At 49.9% G+C, this 23,616-nt stretch overlaps 1 protein-coding gene across 1 annotated transcript in view; it reads left to right on the top strand.

Moving 5' to 3' along the window:
* KCNJ12 (potassium inwardly rectifying channel subfamily J member 12) overlaps positions 1–22,725 on the top strand; it is a 63,250-nt gene extending 40,525 nt beyond the window's left edge. Inside the window, exon 2 of the mRNA XM_075899693.1 lies at positions 16,185–22,725. Coding sequence (XP_075755808.1) covers positions 16,185–17,645 — 1,461 coding nt within the window. The 3' untranslated portion in view covers positions 17,646–22,725. The remainder of the gene's footprint in view (positions 1–16,184) is intronic.
* Positions 22,726–23,616: the final 891 nt, after the last annotated feature.

Here is a 23,616-nt window from a genome sequence, read left to right as displayed (position 1 = left end):
GCCTATTCCGAACTACCGGTACACCTCGTTTCACGAGGAGTAACGGTAGTTCGGAATAGGCACCTAGTCCGAACTACCTAGTTCGAGCCCCGTGTAGCCGCGCTGCACGGGGTTCGAAGCAGCGGGGATTTAAAAATGGCGGCTCCCCGCTTATGCTAATGAAGCCCGGGAAATTCAAATCCCGGGCTTCATTAGCAAGTGCGGTATGCATACATTACCCCGCTAGTTCGAACTAGCGGGGTAGTGTAGACATACCCTTGGGTACTTGAAAGCTGCTATCATGTTCCCTCTAAGTCTTCTCTTTTCCAAACTAAACAAACCTGATTCTTTTAGTCTTCCCTCCTAGGTCATGTTTTCCAGGCCTTTAATAATTTTTATTTCTCTTCTCTGGATCCTCTCCAATTTCTCCACATCTTTCTTGAACTGTAGTGCCCAGAACTAGACACAATACTCCAATTGAAGCCTAATCCGCACAGAGTAGAGCAGAAGAATCACTTCTCGTGTCTTGCTCACAACACTCCTGTTAATGCATCCCAGAATCATGGGGGTTTTTTGTGTTTGTTTTTTGTAGCAATGTCGCATTGTTGACTCATATTTAGCTTGTGGTCCACTGTGACCCCTAGATCCCTTTCTGCAGTACTCCTTCCTAGACAGACCTGTCCCATGCAGTATGTGTGAAACTGATTGTTTCTTCCTAAGTGGAACACTTTGCATTTGTCCTTATTAAACTTCATCCTGCCTCAGACCATTTCTCCAGTTTGTCCAGATGATTTTGAATCATGACCCTGTCCGGCAAAGCACTTGCAACCCCTCCCAGTTTGGTATCATCTGCAAACTTAGATGTTGGAGAGTACACTTATTAACTTGTTGATGAAGATATTGAACAGAACTGGTTCCAAAACTGACCGGTTGGTTTGGCCTGTACTTGAACATGCTTGCTCTTCCTTTCTTTCTCTACGGTGTACCTTGAGTGAGAACTAGCAGCAGCATTTAGTCTCTGGCCTTTCCTCAGACAAGCTAGAGAGCAGGGGTATGGTCATAGTGTTCCCTGTAAGCTGAGCACTTGGGTGGCCGCCCAGGAGAAATTCAAATGCTGCCCTGCTGATTAGCACAGCAGCCACAGCCAGCAGCGGGTGTTTCGACTGGTGGTGCACATCCACACATGCCTAGTGCATATAAAATTTATTCCACATGTGTCTGGAAAAAATTAGAGAGAGCACTAATCACAGGGTTTGCATCATCCCCTGTTCTGACAACTTGGCAAATCTATTGCCTCCTGGTGCCCTAACTCCTTTGCATGTGGCCAATTAAAAAATCCATCCTCTTAGGCTAGGTCTACACTAAAGGGGAAGGTCGAATTAAGATAAGTGACTCCAGCTATATTAATTATGTTGCTGGAGTTGACATACCTTAAAAATTTCCTCACTAACCCCACAGTGGGAGGCCAATGGGAGCAAACACTCCCTTTGACTTCCCTTATTCCTCGCAGGAGCAGGAATACCTGCTAATGGGGGCACTCTTTGAGTTTGATTTAGTGGTCTTTACTAGACCTGCTAAATCAAACTCCAGAAGATCGATCATGGCAGCGTCCATCTTCCCCTAACTGAAGACATGGCCAAGCATGGGAAACTGGCAGAGTAACGCCAACAGATACCATTTTGTAGCACTTAGGATCCAACCTGGGCCCTCTAGAATGCAATATAGGAACCTTAATTGCCAGAGCTAGATGACACACTTCTCTTAGCTGTGGCTGTAGCAGGGACAAACTGCTAAACCATAGGAAACTGAGTCATGGAACAAGTCCCCCATTGTGCCAGGTGCTGCACAAACACAGACCCAAAAGTGGATCCCTTCCCCCAAACAGCTTACAACCTACATTGCACATAATTTTCCAGGACTCTAGGGGCCACGGTGTTGAGGTCCTGATCTATACAATGAGCGAACTATGCTGGGATTTGAACCTCCTTGTGGCTCTAGAGGTCTAAAAGAGGGTGCAGATGCCTTCCCTGCGCCTGGGAGAATAACAGGTTGATCTCATTTCAGCTTCTCCCTTCCTTTGGGGAGGGAAAGGGCATTGGGAGGGAGTGGGGAAGAATGCTTTTGGGAGGGTTGAGCTCCAGGAACAGGGTCATGCAATACCTACCTATCTCCTAGAGCTGAAAGGGACCTTGAGAAGTCACCCAGTCCAGTTCCCTACCCTCACAGCAGGACCAAGTACCATCTCTGACAGATTTACCCCAGATCCTTAAATGGCCCTCCTCAAGGATTAAGCTCACAACCCTGGGTTTAGCAGGCCAATACTCAAACCACTGAGTGTCTCTCCCCATAGGCTGGACCTTAGGGAGGTAGCAATTTGCCATCACTCATTGGTGGTACTGCTACCTCATGCTGAATCTTGGGGCTAACTAAGCATCCCCCTTTCTGACTGCACCTGCATTTTGTGTCTGCAGCACAGTGTGTTGCCTTGCCCAGCCACAGTCTGCTCTCTGCTCCACCCACTACGGCTGGCAGTCACTTTCCCTTACAGACGTGCCCGTTCTCTTTGCACGCGTGGTAACTTTGTGAAGCACTCAGCGTTCAAGATGACATTTTCCAGGCATGGGCTCTGCCCACTGGTTGCGTTTTCAGAAAGTGCAAGTCCCATTTCTTCACATATTTTTAAGTGTGGCGAGAATGGGCATGAAACAAACAAGTAAAGTACCTCACTGTCAAACTGTGCTTTCATCAGCAGCGCACAAAAGGATTTTCAATTTTCACATCCCACTAAACCCCTGTGAGCCCATTCCCATTGTACAGATGGAGAAACCGAGGCACAGAGCAGCAAAATGACATACCTGAGGTTACACAGGCAGAGCAGGAGACTTGAACCCAGGTGTCTAAGTTAGTGCCTAAACCATTGGGTTGGAACAAAACTAACCAGGCTCTTTCAGACAGGGCGGCCTTACATAGAATTCACTGCCTTTGAAAAAGGAAAGAGGATCACTAAGTTCACTAACTGGCAGCAGTTAGGACTAGAACAGCGGGGGATGCAGCAGTGTTGGAGTGGGGTGCATTGGCAGGTCTGGGACAGCAGGGGGCACTGCAGAGCTGGAGTGGGGGTGCATTGGCAGAACTGCACCAACAGGAGGTGCTGCAGTGCGGTAGTGGAGGTGCATTGGCAGAACTGCACCAACAGGAAGAGCTACAGTACAGGAGTGGGGTGCAATGACAGAGTTGCAACAGCAGGGGGTGCTGAGGTGCAGGAGTGGGGTGCATTGGCAGGCCTGGAACAGCAGAGGGTGCTGAGGTGCAGGAGTGGGGTGCATTGGAAGAGGTTTGTCCCTGCACTTCAATAGCAACTTCAGCTCCCAACTTCTGCTTGGGACTTTTGCCTCCACCCGTTTAATCCAATCCCAGAGGGGCTGGCAATATTCACGGCACAGAATCTTTGAGATGAGTTTAGCCCCATTGATCTGCAGCTTTGTTTGGATTCTGGGTGCTGCTGCTGCTCAGATGTTGGATGGCTGACTCCATCACGGTCCTGTGCCATCACCCTGCTCGAGGCATCCCATTCTCTGCTGGGATAAAACTGACATGGAGCTATTTGGCCTTTTCTCCTGCCTTTCCCGTTGCTTTCCCGGTGTTCTGTAGCTGCCTGCAGATCCCCTCGGGAATAGGAAGGTAGGGGCACCAAAAGGGCAGAGCATGAGTTTCAGCAGGGTTCTGGGAAGTCCCTCCACGTGCAGAAGCGGAACAAACTGTCCTCTGATGAGAACCCGCGTCAATTCCGGGAGCGTTTCCAAGGCCTTGGGCAATGACACCAGCCAATCCAGTGACCGATGGTGGAGAGCAAAGAGGGAACTCAGGCAGCTATTTCAGACCCAGGGCTGGAGGGACACATGGATGAGAAGGCCACTGAGGCCAGCCAAAGGCAGCGTGCAGTGGAAATGAGCAGAAAGCAGGGAAGGCCACGTGCTACAGCTCCTCTATCTGTGATACCCCAGAAAGCAGAGGCAGCCTCAAACTAGCCCGGTGCCCCGGCACATGATTTAGCTATGCCTGGAGAGGGAAGGAACTGGGGGGTGGTGGGACCACAGATCACCAGACAGACAGTCGCCCCCAGAGATGAGGCTGGGGGGTGGAATGAGGCTGGGGGGTGGAATGGGAACCAGCCCCGAACGCTGACGGACACAGAACAAATCTGCCTACGAAGGCCGGGAACCAAAGGCCTGGAGCAGAATCCTCCCTGAGGCTGTTATCCACGTGCCTGGCTGAAGAGGGAAAATGCCCCACTGCCATGCCGTGAGGCACGCGCTCACCCTGACCCTGGGCAGTGCAATGTTTCTCAGCTGGCGGGTCGCCCTGTTTGGCGATCAGCAAGGCCATGAGATGTTGGAAATGTCCTAATCTCAAGCAAAGCAATTCTTGTGCTCCCGCTCCCGGGGCACCTTTCCCCTGCCCCCCATCCACCGGTCCACACCCACCCGCAAATCAACTGGGCAGGCTTAGCCCTGATTTGTGAGTGGGTGTGGACCGGTGGATGGGGGGCAGGGGAAAGGTGCCCCGGGAGCGGGAGCACAAGAGTTGCTTTGCTTCAGATTAGGACATTTCCAACATCTTGTGGCCTTGCTGGTCGCCAAACAGGGCGACCCGCCAGCTGAGAAACATTGCACTGCCCAGGGTCAGGGTGAGCGTGTCCCTTCCCAGCTGAGAACCCTAATAGTGATGAACCTTGCACAGGCTCTCTAGCTCTGTGGCTTTCAAACGAGGGGCGTGCAATGTCAGGCACTGGGTCTTGTTGCTGCAGGGAGATCAGCGGGGATGCTAAGGCAGCTCCCTGCCTGTCCTGGCACCACAGACTGTGCTGTGCCCCGGGGCGGTAGGCAGCAGGCCCAGCTCCTGGGTGGGGGGGAGAGCGCACAGGTCTCCGTGCACTGCTCCCGCCCCGAGCACTAGTTCTGCACTCTCATTGGCTGGGAACCTGCTGCTGGCTGCTTCGGGGGTGCAGGAGAGGCAGGAAGCTGCCTTCACACCCCCGCGGCACTGCTGACTGGGAGCCGTTTTAGGAAAGCTCCTCCTACCCCAACCCAGACCCTCCCCAAAGCCGGAGCCGCCTCCTCCTATGCCCCAAACCTCTCACCCTCAGCCCCACGCCGGAGCCCCCACCCTAGTCAAATTATTTTGGGTCAGAAGCATCAATGATTTTCTTCAGCTGGGTCATGAGAAAAAAAGTTTGAAAACCGCCGATCTAGCTGATGGGGAGGGGACTGTGTTCTGGTCTTGCCGTTGATCCGGGAGGCCACAGTGTCTGCAGAGGGACCCTTCCATATATGGTGTTTTCCTGTAACTGGGCATGGCAGGGATTTCTGTGCAACCAGGTTTTCTTTTCCATCCAGGAAAGGGGCCGATCTACCTAGAACTGGCCTGCTCAGGTTTTTTGAATCCTCTTTTATTTTGTTATTGAACAGATCGAATCCATGCGGGGCAGGTCCTGGATTTAGGGGAGACCTTGCTCTTTCTGGAACATGGAGCTCAGCCTAGACCAGGGCCTGTTCCTTATTTGATGCCTGACAACACCCCGAAGGGCTGTAGGGACAGCACAGAGCAGGTGACTAATTACCTCCTGAAACCAGAACAACCCTTCTCCCAGGTGCAATTCTTGCCTGGTCTGAGCTGCAGGTGTGGAGCAACCCTGGTTACCAGTGAAATTAACAAGAGCTGCCTCCCCCAGCCATCAGCTGGCAAATCCCCTGGGAAGAGCACAGCTGCAAAGCATTAACTCCCTATTAAGATCTGGGACCTCCAGGAATGGAACCTTTCTTCCAGGCAAAGACGCTGCTTTTGCTGAGCCTTGCCTCAGGCCTGAATCCTAGAGGACTGGTCACTGGTGGCATTGCCCAGCTGGGAAATCTCCCCTCCCCCAGGCTAAATCCCTTCCCCGGCACAAGGACAGTAGGTTCAGGGAATTGACAAGCGGTTGAGTTTAAGGCGATTACTCCTCTCGGGGATAATCTAGAAATTCAATTAAAACTCCCTGTGTCTCTCCTGGCCTGCAAGCAGAGCCGAGGGGTGCCCTGGGATGGGTAACCATGGCTACGCAGTGTTGGGACCCGGAGCAGAGAAGGGAGCCCTTACTTTTAACAGGCTGTCAGCAGCAGTGGGTATTAGCTAATCTCCTTCTGTCCCCTGGCCCTTCTTGTGGCATCGTTTTGGGCTCTTGCATGTGGCGTAGGCAGCCAGCCAGTGTGGGGCAAGGGACACCCCACTCAGATCAAATGGGGAGCTAGGTGGGTTTGTGGGAGATGGGCACCACTAACGTGATCATTCCCCTTTATTGGGCATTGGTGAGGCCACACCTGGGCTGTGTCTAGACTGGCCAGTTTTTCCGGAAAATCAGCCACTTTTCCAGAAAAACTTGCCAGCTGTCTACACTGGCCACTTGAATTTCCACAAAAGCACTGACGATCTCATGTAAGATTGTCCGTGTTCTTGCGGAAATACTATGCTGCTCCCATTCGAGCAAAAGTTCTTTTGCGCAAAACTTTTGCGCAAAAGGGCCAGTGTAGACAGCTCAGATTTGTTTTCCGCAAAAAAGCCCCGATTGCGAAAATGGTGATCGGGGCTTTTTTCCGGAAAAGCGCGTCTAGATTGGCACGGATGCTTTTCTGCAAAAAGTGCTTTAGTGGAAAAGTGTCTATGCCAATCTAGACGCTCTGTTCCGAAAATGCTTTTAACGGAAAACTTTTCCGTTAAAAGCATTTCCGGAAAATCATTCCAGTCTAGACGTAGCCCTGGAGTACTGTGTCCGGTTCTAGGGCCCTCCTATTGAAAGGATGTGGATGCATTGGAGAGGGTCTAGCGAAGGGCAACCAGAATGATTAGGGGGCTGGAGCGCATGACTTATGAGGAGAGACTGAGGGATTTGGGTTTGTTTAGTCTGCAGAAGAGAAGCGGGGGGGGGGGGGGGGATTTGATAGAAGAGTGAGGGGGGAGATTTGATGGCAGCCTTCAACTTCCTGAAGGGAGGTTCCAAAGAGGATGGAGAGAGGCTGTTCTCAGTGGTGACAGATGGCAGAACAAGGAGCAATGGTCTCAAGTTGCAGTGGGGGAGGGTTAGGTTGGATATTAGGAAAAACTATTTCCCTAGGAGGGTGGTGAAGCCCTGGAATGAGTTACCTAGGGAGGGGGTGGAATCTCCATCCCTAGAGGTTTTTTAAGTCTGGCTGGACAAAGCCCTGGCTGGGTTGATTGAGTTGGGATTGGTCCTGCTTTGGGCAGGAGGCTGAACTCGACTCCTGAGGTCTCTTCCAGCCCTGGGATTCTATGATTCTATGAAATCTCGGCCCAGCAGCCTATGTGAAAACATCCCAGCAAAAGGCTAATGTAGGGACATTTCCCCTGTGCTTCAGCAACTCTAGAGAGCACAGCTGTTCCTACTAGCCCTGCCCACACACCCCCGCCCCGCCTCTGCTCCGGCTGATTTCAGACATGTACTCCGCTGCTGGTGTCTGCTCCCGTCCCGCCATCCGCTCTCCCTCTGTGCTCGAATGCAGCCTCTGAGCACAGCGAGCAGTGGGGCTGCGGGCGGAGGGAACAGACGGGCTTCCTGCCTAGTGAAAGGCTTTTCAAAGTGCCTGGTGGGGACAGAGCCAAGGCCCTGCCGCGCCCAAGCCGCACCTGCGAGCAGGAGGGGTATCTCAGGTGTAACTTTCCTCCTGCCCCATCCAGAGGAAAACAGCCGGTTGGGCAGTTTGTGATTTACGCAAGAGGCTTGATCAGGAGACCTAGTGTCCGTTCCTAGCCGCTGGTTTGCAGTGTGCCCGTGGGCAAGTTGGCCAGTGGCCCTGCCTATGAAATGGGGGTAGAAATGCTCACCCCTGGCAGAGGTGGAAAGGCACTAGCTAAGTGCCGGGGAGCTGTAGTAAGGATGGAGCAGGAGGGCTAACTGGTCTTGGAACAAACACCAACCCTTTTGGGTAACTGACTTATCTGCTGAGCTTGTCAACATCAGAATGGCCATACTGGGTGAGACCAAAGGGCCATCTAGCCCAGTGTCCTGTCTGCTGACAGTGGCCAATGCCAGGTGCCCAAGAGGGAATGAACAGAGCAGGCAATCATCAGGTAATCCCTCCCCTGTCTCCCATTCCCAGTTTCTGACAAACAGAGGCTAGTGACATCATTCCTACTCATCCTGGCTAATAGCCATTTATGGGCCTATCCTTCATTGAATTTATCTTGCTCTTTTCTGAACCCTGTTAAAATCCTTGTCTTCACAACATCCTCTGGCAAGGAGTTCCACAGGTTGACTGTGCGCCAAATGAAGAAATACTTTGTTTTGTTCATTTTAAACCTTCTACCTGTTCATTTCACTTGATGCCCCCTTGTTCTTGTGTTATGGGAGTAAGTAAATAACTTTTCCTTATTTACCTTCTCCACACCAGCCATGATGTTATAGCCCTCTATCATATCCCCCCTGAGTCTCCTCTTTTCTAAGATGAAATGTCCCGGTCTTATTAGTCTTTCCTTATCATATATATAGTAGCCCAGTGTCTGAGAGTCTGTAACGCCGAAATGCTGGCTGTTCCCTCTGGGCGGCGCTGTTGCCTGAAATGCTGGCTGTTCCCTCTGGGCCGCGCTGTTGCCTGAAATGCTGGTTGTTCCCTCTGGGTGGTGCTTTCGTAGGCAAAACCGTGCTGTTTTTAAGTTTTTCCTGTTACAGACTGGCTCGGCTATCCCTTTGAAACTTATCTACCCAATGTCTTCTTCCCTGCCCCCTCCAATTTTTTTCCTCCCCTCCCCCCCTTCCCTTATTTACTCTTGGTTCTGGACTTCCCACACTCCGGTCATCTGAAGAAGTGGGCTGTGCCCACGAAAGCTCATGATACCACCTACTTGTTTTGTTAGTCTTTAAAGTGCTGGCAGACTATTTGTTGTTTTTTAAGTTTCTCCTTATTATGGCAGCTGCTCCATACTCCTAATCGTTTTTGTTGACCTTTTATGAACCCATTGCTGCAGACAATTCTGGAGGAATCCAAATGTCGTAGAGGCCACCCCAGTCCAGAGCCACGGTGGTAATTCCACGCCATGTATTTCCAGGGGGCTGAAGAGGGGTAGAGCTGAAGTGATATTCTGGGGTATTGGCAATGGGCCAGCAAGAGGAAGGATGGTGTAGTGGTTAGGGTGTTAGCCTGGGATTCAGAAGAGCTGGGTCCAATTTCCATGTGTGATGGATAGGAGGAGTGCTGGCCAGCACCGGAGACGGGAGTTTGTTTTTCTCTTCTTTTGTTTTTCAAGCTCTCTTGTGGTAAACGAGCTTGGGGTACCCCTGAGGGGGATTCAAGTGTCCGCCCCCTGTTTTTAGGGATAAAACCCCTTGATGGTGGCAGCTACCCCCCAAAAGTCAGTGCATTTGTGACTCTAGGGAGTTTCTGTAAGCAGATCCTGTAGAGGCAAGGTATATTTTTAAGGTCTCTCGTGGGCCCCCCACCTTCTGCACTCGGAGTCTCAGAGTGAGGACCAGCTCTGACACCATGTCTGCCAGATTGCGGTGACCTGGGCAGACCACTAAGGCTCAGATTTTTAAAGGTATTTGTTGAAGTGCCTATAGATACCGATAGGCGCCTAATGGAATTCCAGACGCGCTTCCATCCTGGGAGTAGAGCTACCTCTAAACATCTTTAGTTCCCCCCGTGTCTCTGCATTCCCCTGCCACACAGGGCTGCTGGGGGGATAATTCAATCCTGGTTCTTGGGTGCGCAGCTCCTGTGATAGGCCGGGCGAGCCAGAGCCCTTTGCTGGAGCGCGGGGAGGGCAGAGCGACACACAGCGAGGAGCTGCTCGCGCCCGGGATTATGTTTTATCCTTGTTGCTGCTGTAATCGACCCGCTTCCTCGCTAGCTAGGAGAAGCTCCTGCCTGTCCCTATGGCCTGCTGAGAGTCATTTATCTTCCTGAGCTCATCGGGGCCTGGCCTGCTCCCATCTGCCATTAATTGAGTGGAAGTGTGCAAACACGGAGCGGTGGAGGGAGGGAACTATTCAGGTGGAAGTAGTCCCATTGGCACGGGGTAGGCAGCGCCCTGGCTGACTGCCGAAGGATCACATCTTAATTGCCAAAGGTTGGCCATTGTCTCTCAGCTCCTCTGCTTTCTGCTTTCATTCGTCCGTCAGCACGTGGCTTGGGGGCTCCCACTCCTGCTCCTCCCCATGTCGAGTTACTCAGAACGCACCAGCCAGACGCAGCGTCTGGCTTCCAGCCAAACCCAAGATGTATGCCGGGGTGGGGAACCTTTTTTGGGTTCGGGGCTACTGCCACACCGGAAAGGAAGGCGTTAAGGCACAGTCTTGGGCCCAGTTAACCCCATCCTGCTACACCAGCAGGATGCCATGACTGGGAGGTGTATCTAAAAGGAAGGAAGACAGACTGGGGAGGAGAGCAAAGAGGCTGTTCCTGTGTGGTGGGTCCAGAGGCGGGTGGGGAATGGTGGCCCTTTGTCAGAGGCAGGGCCTGGCTCTGCACAGCTGGATTGAGACCCAGGAACCTGCAGCTGGGCATTAATACAGGCTGCTACAGCTTTATGAGGAAGGAAGGGGGCTGAAAGCTGAGGCCAGCCAGCCTCCTTGCAGTGTCTTGACTGAAGAGTTAAGCCACATTTATGGTTCAGGTGGGCTGAAGAGAATGGGGGGAAACTGAGGCAGTGCTGATGCATCCCTGGGTCATGCCACGAGGGGGTGCACTTGGATGGCAAGTCGCTTGTACATCCCCGAGTGCACCAGTGTTATCTCTGATTTACTGTTCCCCTGTGCAAGCGAGAGGAGACTCAGGGCTGGTGCCACCATGTCAGAAGCCAAGTTCATTGTAGGCTTCCTAATTCCCAGCCCTCAGGAAGAAACCCTCTTCGACTTCCAGTAGATACAATGCAGGGTATGGCAGTCAATCCCCTAGGCAGGCTCAGCCAAACCTAGCTAATGATCTCCTTTGCACTGAACACAGTCTCCGACAGCGCTGGAGGATAAGTGCAGTGTAACATTTGCTCCCGTTCCAAAAATATAAAATTAGCGGGACTGTTCGCAGATTGTTGGAGACCCTTGGAATCAGCCCAGCCATGGGGGTGAGGAGGGTGTTTGGTGCAAAGTGGCAGAGGCAAGGAGCTGTAAGGTGGGTCTATAACTTGATTTAAACTTGTAAGCAAACATTTCTGCATTCAACCTCAATAGCTCTGTGAGGGAGTGAACGTTTATTCTCTCTTGGCGTTACTATTATGAGTCTGTTTCATTTCCTGAGCACTAACAGTAGCTCAGCACCATGCAAAAGACACTGCTTTTAGGAATTTACAATTGAAGGCCTGAATCGGCAAACCCCTGCTCATTAGCTTAACTTTACTCCCCAGGAGTAACGCCATTGAAATTAGGATTTACACCATGAAAAAAATCAGAGATAACAGCTTCCAGGAAACCTGTTTGGGGGCTGAGTACACCCTGCCAGCTGTCCAGTTTTACAGCCTCTGGATTCTCCTGGAGGTCCAGTTTTTTCTTATCCCTCAGATGTGGCAGCTCTCCCCAAAACTAGGGCCAAATTGACAAAAATGCTCAGTTTCCAATTAGGTACCAAAATATGTGGCTGGATTTTCGAATGTGTTCGTCCACAGCAGCTCCCAGGGTAACATACGAGGCCAGATTTTCAAAAGAGATCAGCTGCTGGTTTGAAAACCTGGCCCTGATCTGCAGGCATGGAGCCATTTAGAAAAATGACGGCCACAATCAATTTCCCTGCCTGCGTCACGTGTGCAAACACGGGGCTCCCATGGCAAAACGTAAAAAGCGATCCACTTTACAGGGACATTTTGTTCAATCTCCTTTATAAATAAAACCACCCAAGCTAAATAAAGTACTAACCACAGCTAATCAGAACTGTGGGGGCACTTGGTATGATAAACCCAATTCAGATCCATTTTACTTTCCTTTATTTAGCTGTGGTTTAATTATACCGCTAGCTGCAATACTGAAGTCTTGGTATTGTTCAGCCTGATGTTTTCCCCCTCCCTTTATGAGCATCTTTGACTAATTTTTTAATGGCTTATTCCTGCTTGTCTGGAGGCCATTTCTCTTTCTGAGAAGAAGTTGACAACAGAGTCTGATTTTCCATTGCAGGACTTCCATGAAATTGTTACATTGGCAGGCCCACTTTCTGAAATGTTATTAACAATTCTCTATGGCTATGTCTACACTGGCACGTTCTCACGCAAAAAGCTCTTTTGCGGAAGACTTCTGCAAAAACTCTTCTGGAAGAGAGCATCTACACTGCCATGTTCTTTTGTGCAAGAGATGTGCTTTTGCGCAAGAGCATCCATGCCAGTGTAGACGCTCTCTTGTGCAAGAAAGCTCTGATGGCCATTTTAACCATAGGGCTTTCTTGCGCAACAAATTCATGTTGCCTGTCTACACTGGCCTTTTCTGGAAGAGGGCTTATTCCTGAGCGGGAGCGTCAGAGTTCTGGTGCAAGAAGCCTTGATTTTATACATTAGAACATCAGTTTACTTGCGCAAGAACATGCGGCCAGTGTAGACAGGAAGCAAGTTTTTGCGCAAGATCGGCCATTTTTGCGCGAGATCGCGCCAGTGTAAACACAGCCTGTTAGTCTTAGCATGGAGTTTTCTATGATTTTCATAGCTTCTGAAATGTATAAATGATTAGTAAATAGAGCAGCAATAGCTAAATGTATTGGCCTAATTGACATTCCCTGTTGGTAAAAATCCTTATTGCCTGGTATAACAAGTATCTACTCCAGCATTTCCTAAAGTGTGGGGTGTATCCCCCAAGGGGAGTCACATCATACTCACTGAGGGGCACAGACAAGTGTCTCCTTTGCTCTCCAGGGACTCAGCTTTCATTTAGAAAAAAAGGAATTCTAGCTGCTATGGTTGAGAAAATAACTTGGAAAACATGACCCAGGTGCAACCAACATGGTGTCTGCTTCAGTCTGAAGAAAGCCTGACCCAGTCGTTGTGTAGTGTGAGCTACCATGTTCATTTCAGTGGGTAATAACTTAACCACTTCTATATTTATGAGCCAGAGATCGATCTTCTGGCGTTCCATTTAGGGGGTCTAGTAAAGACCTGCTAAACGGAATGCTGAGGGCACCCCAAGTCGGTTTTGGCTCTCCTTGCTCCCATCGGCCTCCCACTGGGAAGACGGCGCAAAGATTGGTTTAAGGTATGTTAATTCAGCTATGTTATTTACGCAGATGGAGTTGCGTACCTTAAGCCAACCTTCGGGGTCTAGTAGAGATCTGGCTTTAGATGCCTATGATGATGCTTTGAACATCACCCTCCTTAACTATCTCCCTGCTCATCACAACCTGTAAGTGACGAGGACTGGGAAAATCTATCTGATCTACTCTGAGTGACCACTCCATTTGGGTAGGCATTTAACTACACAAGGGTGCTAAAGGGTGTGTATATGGGTGTGATTGGTTTCATTTTCCTGGGTGGTGACTCAGCTTTCACAAGGTTGAGGAATGCCAGCTTTTAAGTAATGCCATTAAACACATATCTTTCAGCAGGAGTGCAAGGCAGCCTCCCCAGGCCACAGGGGCAAAGTAGGGAGGACCCTGGTGCTCCCGGAAGAGGCGGGGCCTCAGGCAGAAAGGGCGGGGCTCGAGCAGTCATCCCTCAGCACTGCCCAGCCTTCACAGTTGCCTGGAGCACGCTACACAGCACTCCTGTGGCGATTTAAAGGGATCAGTGTCCAGGTCCTTTTGAATCACCGAGGCCTGGGGCAATTGTTCCCTTTGCCCCCTGCTGGTGGGCCTGTCTTTCAGGAAGCAGTACTCCTATCTCTGTAACTAACCTGACCCTACATAGGGATGGTTGACCAGGCATTCCTAGCCCACGTTTTCCATATCCCATGCCCAGTGCGCAGGCAAGAAGGGAGACAGTGAATGGGATTACATGTTCCCTGTCTGATGGAAGCTGCAATGTGCTGTTTTACTGTGTGAAGGAGGAAAATGCTGGGCCAGATTCTCTCCTCAGTTACATGACCTCACTGTCTCTCTGCAATTTAGTGGACACGAGGGCTAGACTGGGAGTTCATTAGCTACAGGCAAGTCACTGGAGTTACACTGGTGTAAGTGAGAGGCATATCAGAACCGTTATATTGTAGGGAATTATTTTAGTGGCATAGTCAGATTTCCCCGTGGTGTGTTGTAAGTATAGGGCTTGGGTGCTCCTGGGTTCTAATCCCATCCACTGACAGGCTCTCTTGGTGACTTTGGTGTGGCTGCCTTAGTTTCCCCCATCTGTACAATAGGTGTAATAACAGAACTTCTGGAAGGTGCAAAACTCTAGGTGCTGTTATTTAGGTGGAAGATTCTTTTTTGAAAAAGTATCTTGATAACACTCCTCTGGTGCCTCGGTCGGCATTGCGAGGGTTCTCACTGTTTCTCACTGTTTCCGCTCATCTTTTCCATCCATGTGCAGATTTTTTCCATCCATGGGTGGAATAATTTTATGTGCACCAAGGCATGTGTCAATGTGCACCACCAGTTGAAACAAAACACATAGCTGGGGGCGCTCTGCTAGTCAGCTGGGTGGCGATGGAATCTCTCCTGAGTGGCCGGTGATTCTCATTTACTGTTCACATTCCTGAACTGCTCCCCACCCCTGAAAAGCCCGTGTGGGCTCCCTGAGGATCTGCAGGTGGATGGCACGGCAGAGGCATGGTGCCGTGTTTCTTTGGCAAATCTGGGGTCCAAAACTGGACACCGCAAAATGCCTTTCAGCGGAAATCCTTGTATCCTTGCCAGATGGGTCGATGTAGCCACAGGCAGCTTGTGTCTGGCACCGCTCCTCTACACTATGATGCCGGGCCAGCCGGCCAATCCCCAGCCTGCAATGTGATGGGAAAGGGTGTGCTTGCTACACTGTATCCCCCGGCACCAGGACTGATTGCAGGAATCGACTGGATCGATTGCTTTAGCCAGCCCTGTGAGAGAAACACTATCCTGGACATTGTGCCTGTCCCAGGGCGCCAGCTGGGCACTGGGGTGCCTGGAGGGAATGGGGGTGTCAGGAAGGATGCCCCCTCCATGTACAATACTGCCCAGCCAGTCCTGGCCCCTGCCGAGGGCAGGGGCTGCACTAAGTGGCTCCATGCGCTGATCCAGCGTGGCACGTCCGTGTTGCGGATTAGCTGGAGAGCGAACAGCTCCCAGTGATTTTGTGAATGGTGCTGCCCCATTGCTGGCTGCCTGTCTGGTTTACGGACGAGCCATCCACCCCCAAACTTTGCAAGCTCCTCCCGGGCCTGATCCAGTCTCTGCCTCCCCTGGGGGATCGAGGCGCTCGGCCCCTGGCAGGATTAGACTTTGCTCCATGGAGCTAATACCCACCGACTCGCTGAGGTCTGCTCAGACCACCTGCATGTCAGTGGGGGCCAGCAACTCCCCCTCCCGCAATTGCTGGGGCTACGAGGCAGGTGCAGGCAGCTCCCTGCCTATTCCTTTGACCTCATGGGAGCGGGTGCTGGGCCCAGAGCTGCCGGGCCCATGAGCTGGGAAGCTCCTCAAGTACCCCTCTGCACTAGTCTAGTCCTCAGGAGAGCCAGCTTCTATCTGTGTCTAGGCTGCTGGGTAACCTGGGCAAGTCACTTCACTACCCAACTGTACAATAGGGGTGCGATGCTGACTTCCCTTCCAGATCACTCGGAGATCGACTGATCAACAGCATGAGCTAGAGATTATTTATTAATATTATGTATTAATATTAATATCTGCGTGCACGGATGGGCAAATGCCTTTGTGCTTCCCTCTCCTTTTCCTCTCTCCGCTCCCCTAACCCCAGAGGCTCCTGTGTGAAAACAGAGAGTGCCTGAGGGAAAGAGCCTCTCTCCAGAACCTGCATGCAAGCAGACCCGTCTCTGTCTGTTTGGCTGGCTTAGACGCTCATATGTCTTCCCAGTGACGGTGCTCACATAGGCACTACAAGGAAGCAGTCTGTTGGATCTCTGAGTGTCATTCTTAATTCACTAGGTAAGGCCCAGAAGACCCCTTGGAGATAAAGTAAGTCACTTCACCCACTACCAGAATGCAGTCACTGCTGGGGAGGAGCACGTGGTGTTTGGGACAGTGCCGCTGCACGTTTGCTTCCATTTTGTCACGTTCAGGTTCTGTGTCCAAACGGTAACGTGTATCTTTGTTTTCTCATTGCAGAGTCTCTCACTGGATCTGTTTGGTGAAGTAGCAGCAAAGACTTTGCAGCCTTGGACTTCTCTTCTGCAACCGCAGAATTTGGGGGGGAGGGGGGCCGGGGTGGGGGAGGGGAACATCCGAAGGAGTCAGACCCTTCACGTTCTCTACATGCTTGACTCGGGAATGAGTACAGGCAGAGTCAACCCGTACAGCATTGTGTCCTCCGAGGAAGACGGGCTGCGGTTGACCACCATGCCAGGAATCAACGGTTTTGGGAATGGTAAGATTCACACCCGGAGGAAATGTCGGAACAGGTTTGTGAAGAAGAACGGGCAGTGCAATGTGGAATTCACCAACATGGATGACAAGCCACAAAGATACATCGCTGACATGTTCACAACGTGTGTCGACATCCGCTGGCGATACATGTTGTTGCTCTTCTCCCTGGCCTTTCTGGTGTCCTGGCTACTGTTTGGGTTGATTTTCTGGCTCATTGCACTTGTCCATGGAGACCTAGAAAACCCGGCTGGGGACGAGGACTTCAAGCCATGCGTTCTTCAAGTAAACGGCTTTGTGGCAGCCTTTCTGTTCTCCATTGAAACCCAAACGACGATTGGCTATGGATTCCGCTGCGTGACGGAGGAGTGCCCGCTAGCCGTCTTCGTGGTGGTGGTGCAGTCCATCGTGGGGTGTATAATCGACTCGTTCATGATTGGGGCAATCATGGCAAAAATGGCCAGGCCCAAGAAAAGGGCCCAGACATTACTTTTCAGCCGTAATGCCGTCGTGGCCATGAGAGATGGGAAACTCTGCCTGATGTGGAGAGTTGGGAACCTTCGAAAAAGCCACATTGTAGAAGCCCATGTAAGAGCGCAGTTAATTAAGCCCAGAATCACCGAAGAGGGGGAGTATATCCCCCTCGATCAAATAGACATCGACGTTGGGTTTGACAAAGGCTTGGACCGTATTTTCTTGGTGTCTCCAATCACCATTCTTCATGAGATCAACGAGGAAAGCCCTCTGTTTGGAATTAGCCGCCAGGACCTGGAAACAGATGACTTTGAAATTGTGGTGATCCTTGAAGGGATGGTGGAAGCCACTGCCATGACAACACAAGCGCGGAGCTCCTACTTGGCAAGCGAGATCCTGTGGGGTCACCGCTTCGAACCCGTCTTGTTTGAGGAGAAAAACCAATACAAAGTAGACTATTCGCACTTCCACAAAACCTACGAGGTGCCATCCACCCCGCGCTGCAGTGCTAAGGACTTGGTGGAGAACAAATTCCTGCTTCCTAGCACCAATTCCTTCTGCTACGAGAATGAGCTTGCCTTCATGAGCCGCGACGAGGAAGAGGAGGAGGAAGAGGACGATGACAGCAGGGGTCTGGATGGCCTGAATCCGGACAACAGGCATGAATTTGACAGGCTCCAGGCCACGATAGCACTGGATCAGAGGTCGTATAGAAGGGAGTCAGAAATATGACCCATGGTCCCTTCGCTAACTGTTCTGAGGGTATTTTTCCTCTCATCTTTTCCCCTACCGCCTGCTCAAATTATGCAGAACAATGCAAGTGCCATAGGAATGCTTGAGAAATTAGTATTGTTTGTAGTTTTAAGTTTCATTGCAATAACCACTGAACGGTCTGTGATAGGAAACCACAGCCAGCCACAACATGTTTTGAACTTCCAGTGTTGATAAAGCAAATTAGAAAATGTACCAGAAGCAAATTCAATATGGCGGCACTGATAAGGGGGAACGCCATGGGTGGGCCATGCTGGAGTATCTTCTTTGCACGCAGAGAGATGGTGGTTTGGTTTTCTTTCACTCCGTGGAAATGAAAGCGTTTTCATGGAGCCAAGCTTTGAGAGGTTCAAAAGGAGGAAATATCAGGAAACAAATCCTCTTTTTTTGTTTTGGTTTTGTTTTAAACTGAACAGACAAATTATATATATTTCTGGCAGGAGTTGTGATTCACTTGCACAAGAACAACACTTGAAACCTTGTAACGTAAAGTTTTTTTTAATTTAGGGGAAGGGAAATGAGGTTTTACTTTGTCAACTTAGTGCTCAGGAGACAGCTTACCAATCATCATCCTCATAGAATCATCTCACATTCGACGCGTGAGTCAATATTTTTGTTTAAACAAACAAGGCAATGGGGAAACCACATGAGTCATGTGAGGGTGCTCAGCGGACTCCAGACCTGCCTCCTGGTTTTTGGCGGGCAAAGCTTGTAGCACTGAATGGCTGAAGCCCAGGGCCAGCAAAAGCACCGAGCACAATTACTGGCAACATAGCCATGAACAGGGAATGCTAGATTCTGGGATAGACAAACCATAATAACGATCCTTAGCATGCGATGGAAACATGTCTGGTGGAGGCGGGGAGTGGGGCTGTGCGTATCTGCTGGGTCAGCGCTTTGAGCACTGCTATTTTGTCTTTGGCGCCTTTGGTTTAAATGAGCTGGAGGCTCCTTTGGGGTAAATCAGCTGGGTTCCGTTAAGTGGCTAAGGAGGACACATTCTGTTCTGAGTCACACCGCAGTCAATTTATGCCCACTGTGGAGCTGGTGCTGTATATCCAGTGGGACCATACAGAATTTTTAAGTTTTGTAATGAATTGAATGGAAGCTCTAGGAGTCAGGGACTGCCCATTTTTTCCAATCAATCTGATCCACACACACCCTACTGAAAAATTCAGTTGTTTTGAACATGAAAACCTATGGGCAATATTTTTTTTGTTTGGTATTTTTGCCTGGAGCCAAATTTATAATGAGTTAGTTGCCTTCCCTTGTAGGAGCAAGTATTCTGCCCTGGAGCACATTTCTAATTGATGAATTGGGCTGGCATTGGACAGCACTATGTGCAGAGGCCAAAAAAGCAAACCACCACTTTCGCTGACTCAAACCTCGTCTGTGCTCAAAGCAGGGGTCCCATGCCTTAGAGATGCAAAATTGTTCAGATCTCTACTGCTTTTCCCCGGCACCAGAATTCCAGCTTTGAATGGCTTTCTAGTCAAGTGCTCTTCCTCCAGCCTTACGGCATGTCATGTGTCACTCCATATGGGTGCAGCCATGCGGCAAGAGCACAGAACAGATCATATGTAATAAACAGGGCCCACACTGCACACGTTACAGGCTATTATTGATTCCTAGCTGTTTGCTATTCCACCAGGCACAAAAGATCAAGCCTGTGTTTGCAGGGAAGCTTTTGTTCCCACTGGGAAAGGACATCGGGACACTCTAGCACTGTGCAGAGAAAAGATCCATCTCGAATCAGAATGAAAGCATTGCCGGTAACCTACCATTATCTGTGTCCCAGTGGCCTAAGATTCATGTGGCCAGCTGTCACTTTCCTACGTAGCAAACTTCCCCGGGACAGCTAGTGTAGAGCTCAGAATCTCCTGCTCTAAAAAGCACAGATTCCTGCTACTTCAGCAACAGGAGAAACACTAAGATCCAGAGGTGAAAGGAAGCAGGTGCGCTCTGGTGCACAGCTCTGGCAAGAGCTGGCTGAGCTGCAGCAAAAGCCAGCAGGGCGCTATTTAAAGAGCTGGCCGAGACCCGGGTTGCAATAGGACAGCACCTGTAAGACATTTTAAGTTACTTTCACCGCTGCTAAGATCTAGTGGCAGTATAGTGCCTATGACACACGGTTGGGCAGCTTTTATTCTCTCTAACAGTGGCTGTTCAGAACCATGAGCCAGGTCATTTGCTGTAGCTTCTGAATCAGTGAAAGAGGGAATGAAAGTGGGTGTCCTGAGATGTGGTCCTTGTTTATTACCCACCTTCAGCTCTCGTTATCTTTCCAGGGCATTGCAAGCAGTAGTGACCAGAGCTTGCTCCCATGCATGGGAGGAGTTAAGTATTGTTGTCCTCGGTGGCATGGAGAGGCGAAAAGACTTGCTCAAGGCCATTGAAGGAGCCGGTGTCGGAGATAGGATTAGTCCTGTGCTCATATCATCTATGTCCCTTGAGAGAACTCCCATCTTCCCCAAGCCAGCGTGTGGCACGTGTCCTCCCATACCGCTGCCTTCTAAGCACTGGCTAGAATGCAGCTTGAACAGTAACAATGAGCTCAAAAGCACAGGAGGGGTCACCAAACCACAGCGGTTCCCTCTCCGGGGAGTTTTTCCTCCACGTTGTCCTAGCACCATTTCCAGCATCCGTTTGCCTTTCCAGCAGTGGCTGAAAGCTCCACACTGCTCTCTTAAGGGGCTACTTTATTTTTGGCTTCCTCTAAATGATGTGCAGTCCTGCACTATGGGGGGGGGGGCACGGGGAAGCATCTGCTTCTCCTTGGCAAATGTCAGCACTGCTGCGACTATTTCCAGCTGGCTTAGCACATGGGGCGTCCTGAATCCTAATCCCGGCTCTGCAAAGGACTAGACAAATGGCCTTGAGCAAGTCTCTTAATAGGTCTCCCTCGTTCCACCCGTAACATCAGGGCGCTTCCATGGGGTGATTGGAAGGATTAAGTATTTCACATGTCTCTGTCTGATGCTGCAGGGGGTAGGGGCTGCCAGTTTGGGTTGGACGTATTCCTGGAGGTTTCAAAACTGATATCCAGGGAACTCGGTGGCGGTGCCTGCCAATGCAGGATGGGCAGTGTCTGTCCAGTGCCCTGAAAATGGTCGGAGCTGAGAATTTGTCCCTTGTGCAACCAGACTGTATGGTCACACAACTAGAGATGGGCATGTCTGCATAGAGACATCGTCACACCTCCCCAGGAAGCCCGATGGTCCGGGCATAACTTTTTTGTGTTTCTAGGGCAGAAAAGGCAGATGTGATCCCACCCTGTTCCCTGCCTGGTTCCAGCTGAACCATCCCAAATTCCTTTCTTTGATTTGAGGGACAGTTTGGGTGCCTGCTTCTTGGACAACGTCGGTGAGGATGCAGGGGGCAGGAGTGGGAGGAAGAAGGATAGAGGACAAGCAGCCATCTTGTGGGTATTATTTATTTATTTTTATTTTTATTTTTTCTAAAATGCTGTTTGAGGTGGCTTTAGGCTCTTTTGGGAAAAAAAAAGATGCACAACTTTGCTGCTGTAGGGTTCATTTCGTAATCTATATCACGGTAAATATTTGTACATACAACTGAAAAGAGAGAAAAAATAGAGATGTCTTTACGTAAATTATTGCTTTTAAGAAATATTATATAATTGTACAGTTCCCACCTGGGAGATCAGAATAATATATACATATGTATTTTTAAACTACTGCATAGGAGGATGTGAACGAGCTTGTGGAAACCCATGCAGCCCTAGTGAATTGAATTTCAAAGACTTTTCCTCAGTCTTGTTCACACGCCCCCTTCCCCAAACATCTTGCTAGTGAAGAGCTAGCTCTGGAGAGTAATGTTATATATAATGTATAGTTCTAGAGGTGGAACGTGCTGTTACATTATTTATAGAATTTTTTTTTGTCTAACTGTGATTGCTATAGTTGATCAGGCTTTTTACAACTATCAGGGAGCAATATGAGGATGTCCCTACAGTTTCCTCTAGGCTAACAAATAATAGTGTCACATCAAAACACAAGCATTCAGAAAGAAAATAAGCCAAACAAAGTCTGACATTTGCAAAGAGGACCGGCAAAAAGCCTGTAATGCAATGAGAAGGCTACGAAAGGGCACTCTACGTGCACTCTTCATGTCCATTGTACCTGTTGACAGCCATGCGTGTAGGAGTGGGGGCGGCCAAGCCATTAATGAAGGGGGCGTGGTTGCCTTTAAAAGGCATGGCCTCTGAAAGAGTTGTGACCTCACACCGAAGGGCTCAGGTGGAATAGGTCTGGAGCCACCAAATGGAGTTACTGTGATTTACACGGGTGTAGCGGGCAGAATTTGCCACGTGAAGAGGTACTCCATCAAGTTCAGGCCGGGTGGTCTTCACCCTGGACTCCACACAAATCTCAGCCCGACTCAGGGATTTCTTGACAGGCCAAGCAAAACAGGATTCTCCACATGACCGGGCATTGCCAAGATCTTTGTGTTTCTTTTGGGTGTGAGGTAATTTTGTTTGTGTTTAATTTCCCGAGTTCAGAGATGAGTTGGGGACCTTCATAATCAACTGCAAATGTGTTCTTTCAACAGTAAATCAAAAGAGCAGAGGGGTTTTTGCGCAATTGGTAATCCTCATTCTACAAGGAAGAACGCCTTTTTGCGAATGAGCTCTTTCACAAAATGGCGTGTATGGATGGGGAAGAGGGAGTTTTTTTGGAAGAAGAGGGAAGAGGAAAAAGCACAGGTGCCCTGGTGGCCATTCTGTCCATAGCAATCACTGCTTACATGAGAGATAGCGTCCAGGCAGTCTGGACTCTCTCTTTCGAAAAAGTGCATCTCTTTGTCGATGTGCTTTTGCAATGTGGACACTCTCTTTTGCAAGAAGTTTTTGCAGAAAATCTCTTCTGAAAACAGCTTCTTGTGCAAGAAGCCTGCAGTCTAGACTGCATCCCTCTGTTGACAGAGGGATGCAAATCAAGCACGTCGAATTGCTAATGAAGCAGGGATTTAAATATCCCACTCTTCATTAGCATAAACATGGCTGCCACTTTTTTTTTTTAAACAGAGCTTTTTCGGAAAAAAAAGTCAGTCTAGACGTAGATCAGTCAAAAATAAACCCTTTTTCGACAGATCCCCTGTATTCCTCAAAAAATAAGGTTTACCAGATCTGTCGAAAAAGGATTTATTTTCAACAGATCCACGTCTAGACTGCCATTTTTTTAGAAAAAGCTCAATTTAGAAAAAAAGCGGTGGCCATGTTTATGCTAATGAAGCACGGTATATTTAAATCCCTGCTTCATTAGCAATTTTGATATGCCTTATCTACATCTCTCTGTTGACAGAGAGGTGTATTCTAGACACAGCCTGAGAATTGTTGACGTCAGAGATGGAAAAGACCCACCCCATCCTCTCTGCCAGCCCTTCTGTATACAATTAACTCCCCTCCCCTTAGTCAGGACTAGAGCAAACTCATATAAGCAACAGCTGCTTTGGAAAGGAATCCGTTTAATGGGCAGGCTGAGCCCGATCCTGCTGCCATTTCTGCTGATGCAGCCTCAGTGGTGTCAAGCAGTTTGCACAAGTGAAAGCAGAAACTGGCCTCTAAGGGCCCGGGTTCAGGAGCCTCCTCAAACATAGCTACAGCCTGAGGCTTTGCGGAACAACGGCAGCTCAGCCTGCAATGCGGGGAAATCGAATCCCCTTCACTCCCACCCGGGGTGGGCAGAAAGTCTCCCTTCCCTCCCAGGCTAGTTTCTGGGGGACTTGGCCCAGCTTTCTCCAAATGATCAGGCATACAGGATAATTCTGCTGCTGTTTGCACCCAGGGAATGGAAACTGTCGTGATACGCCTTAGCTGCTTCTTATTTACTCTAGTGCACTTAGTCTGTAAGGCTGGGACAATCACTTACCTGTAACCTTTCGAGATTCGGTGCCTGCTTGACCTTCATACCTT

Source organism: Pelodiscus sinensis, chromosome 16 (assembly GCF_049634645.1).
Source record: "Pelodiscus sinensis isolate JC-2024 chromosome 16, ASM4963464v1, whole genome shotgun sequence".
Lineage (NCBI taxonomy): Eukaryota > Metazoa > Chordata > Testudines > Trionychidae > Pelodiscus > Pelodiscus sinensis.
The sequence above is the reverse complement of the archived record's forward strand: the minus strand, read 5'-3'. Positions and strand labels throughout refer to the sequence as shown.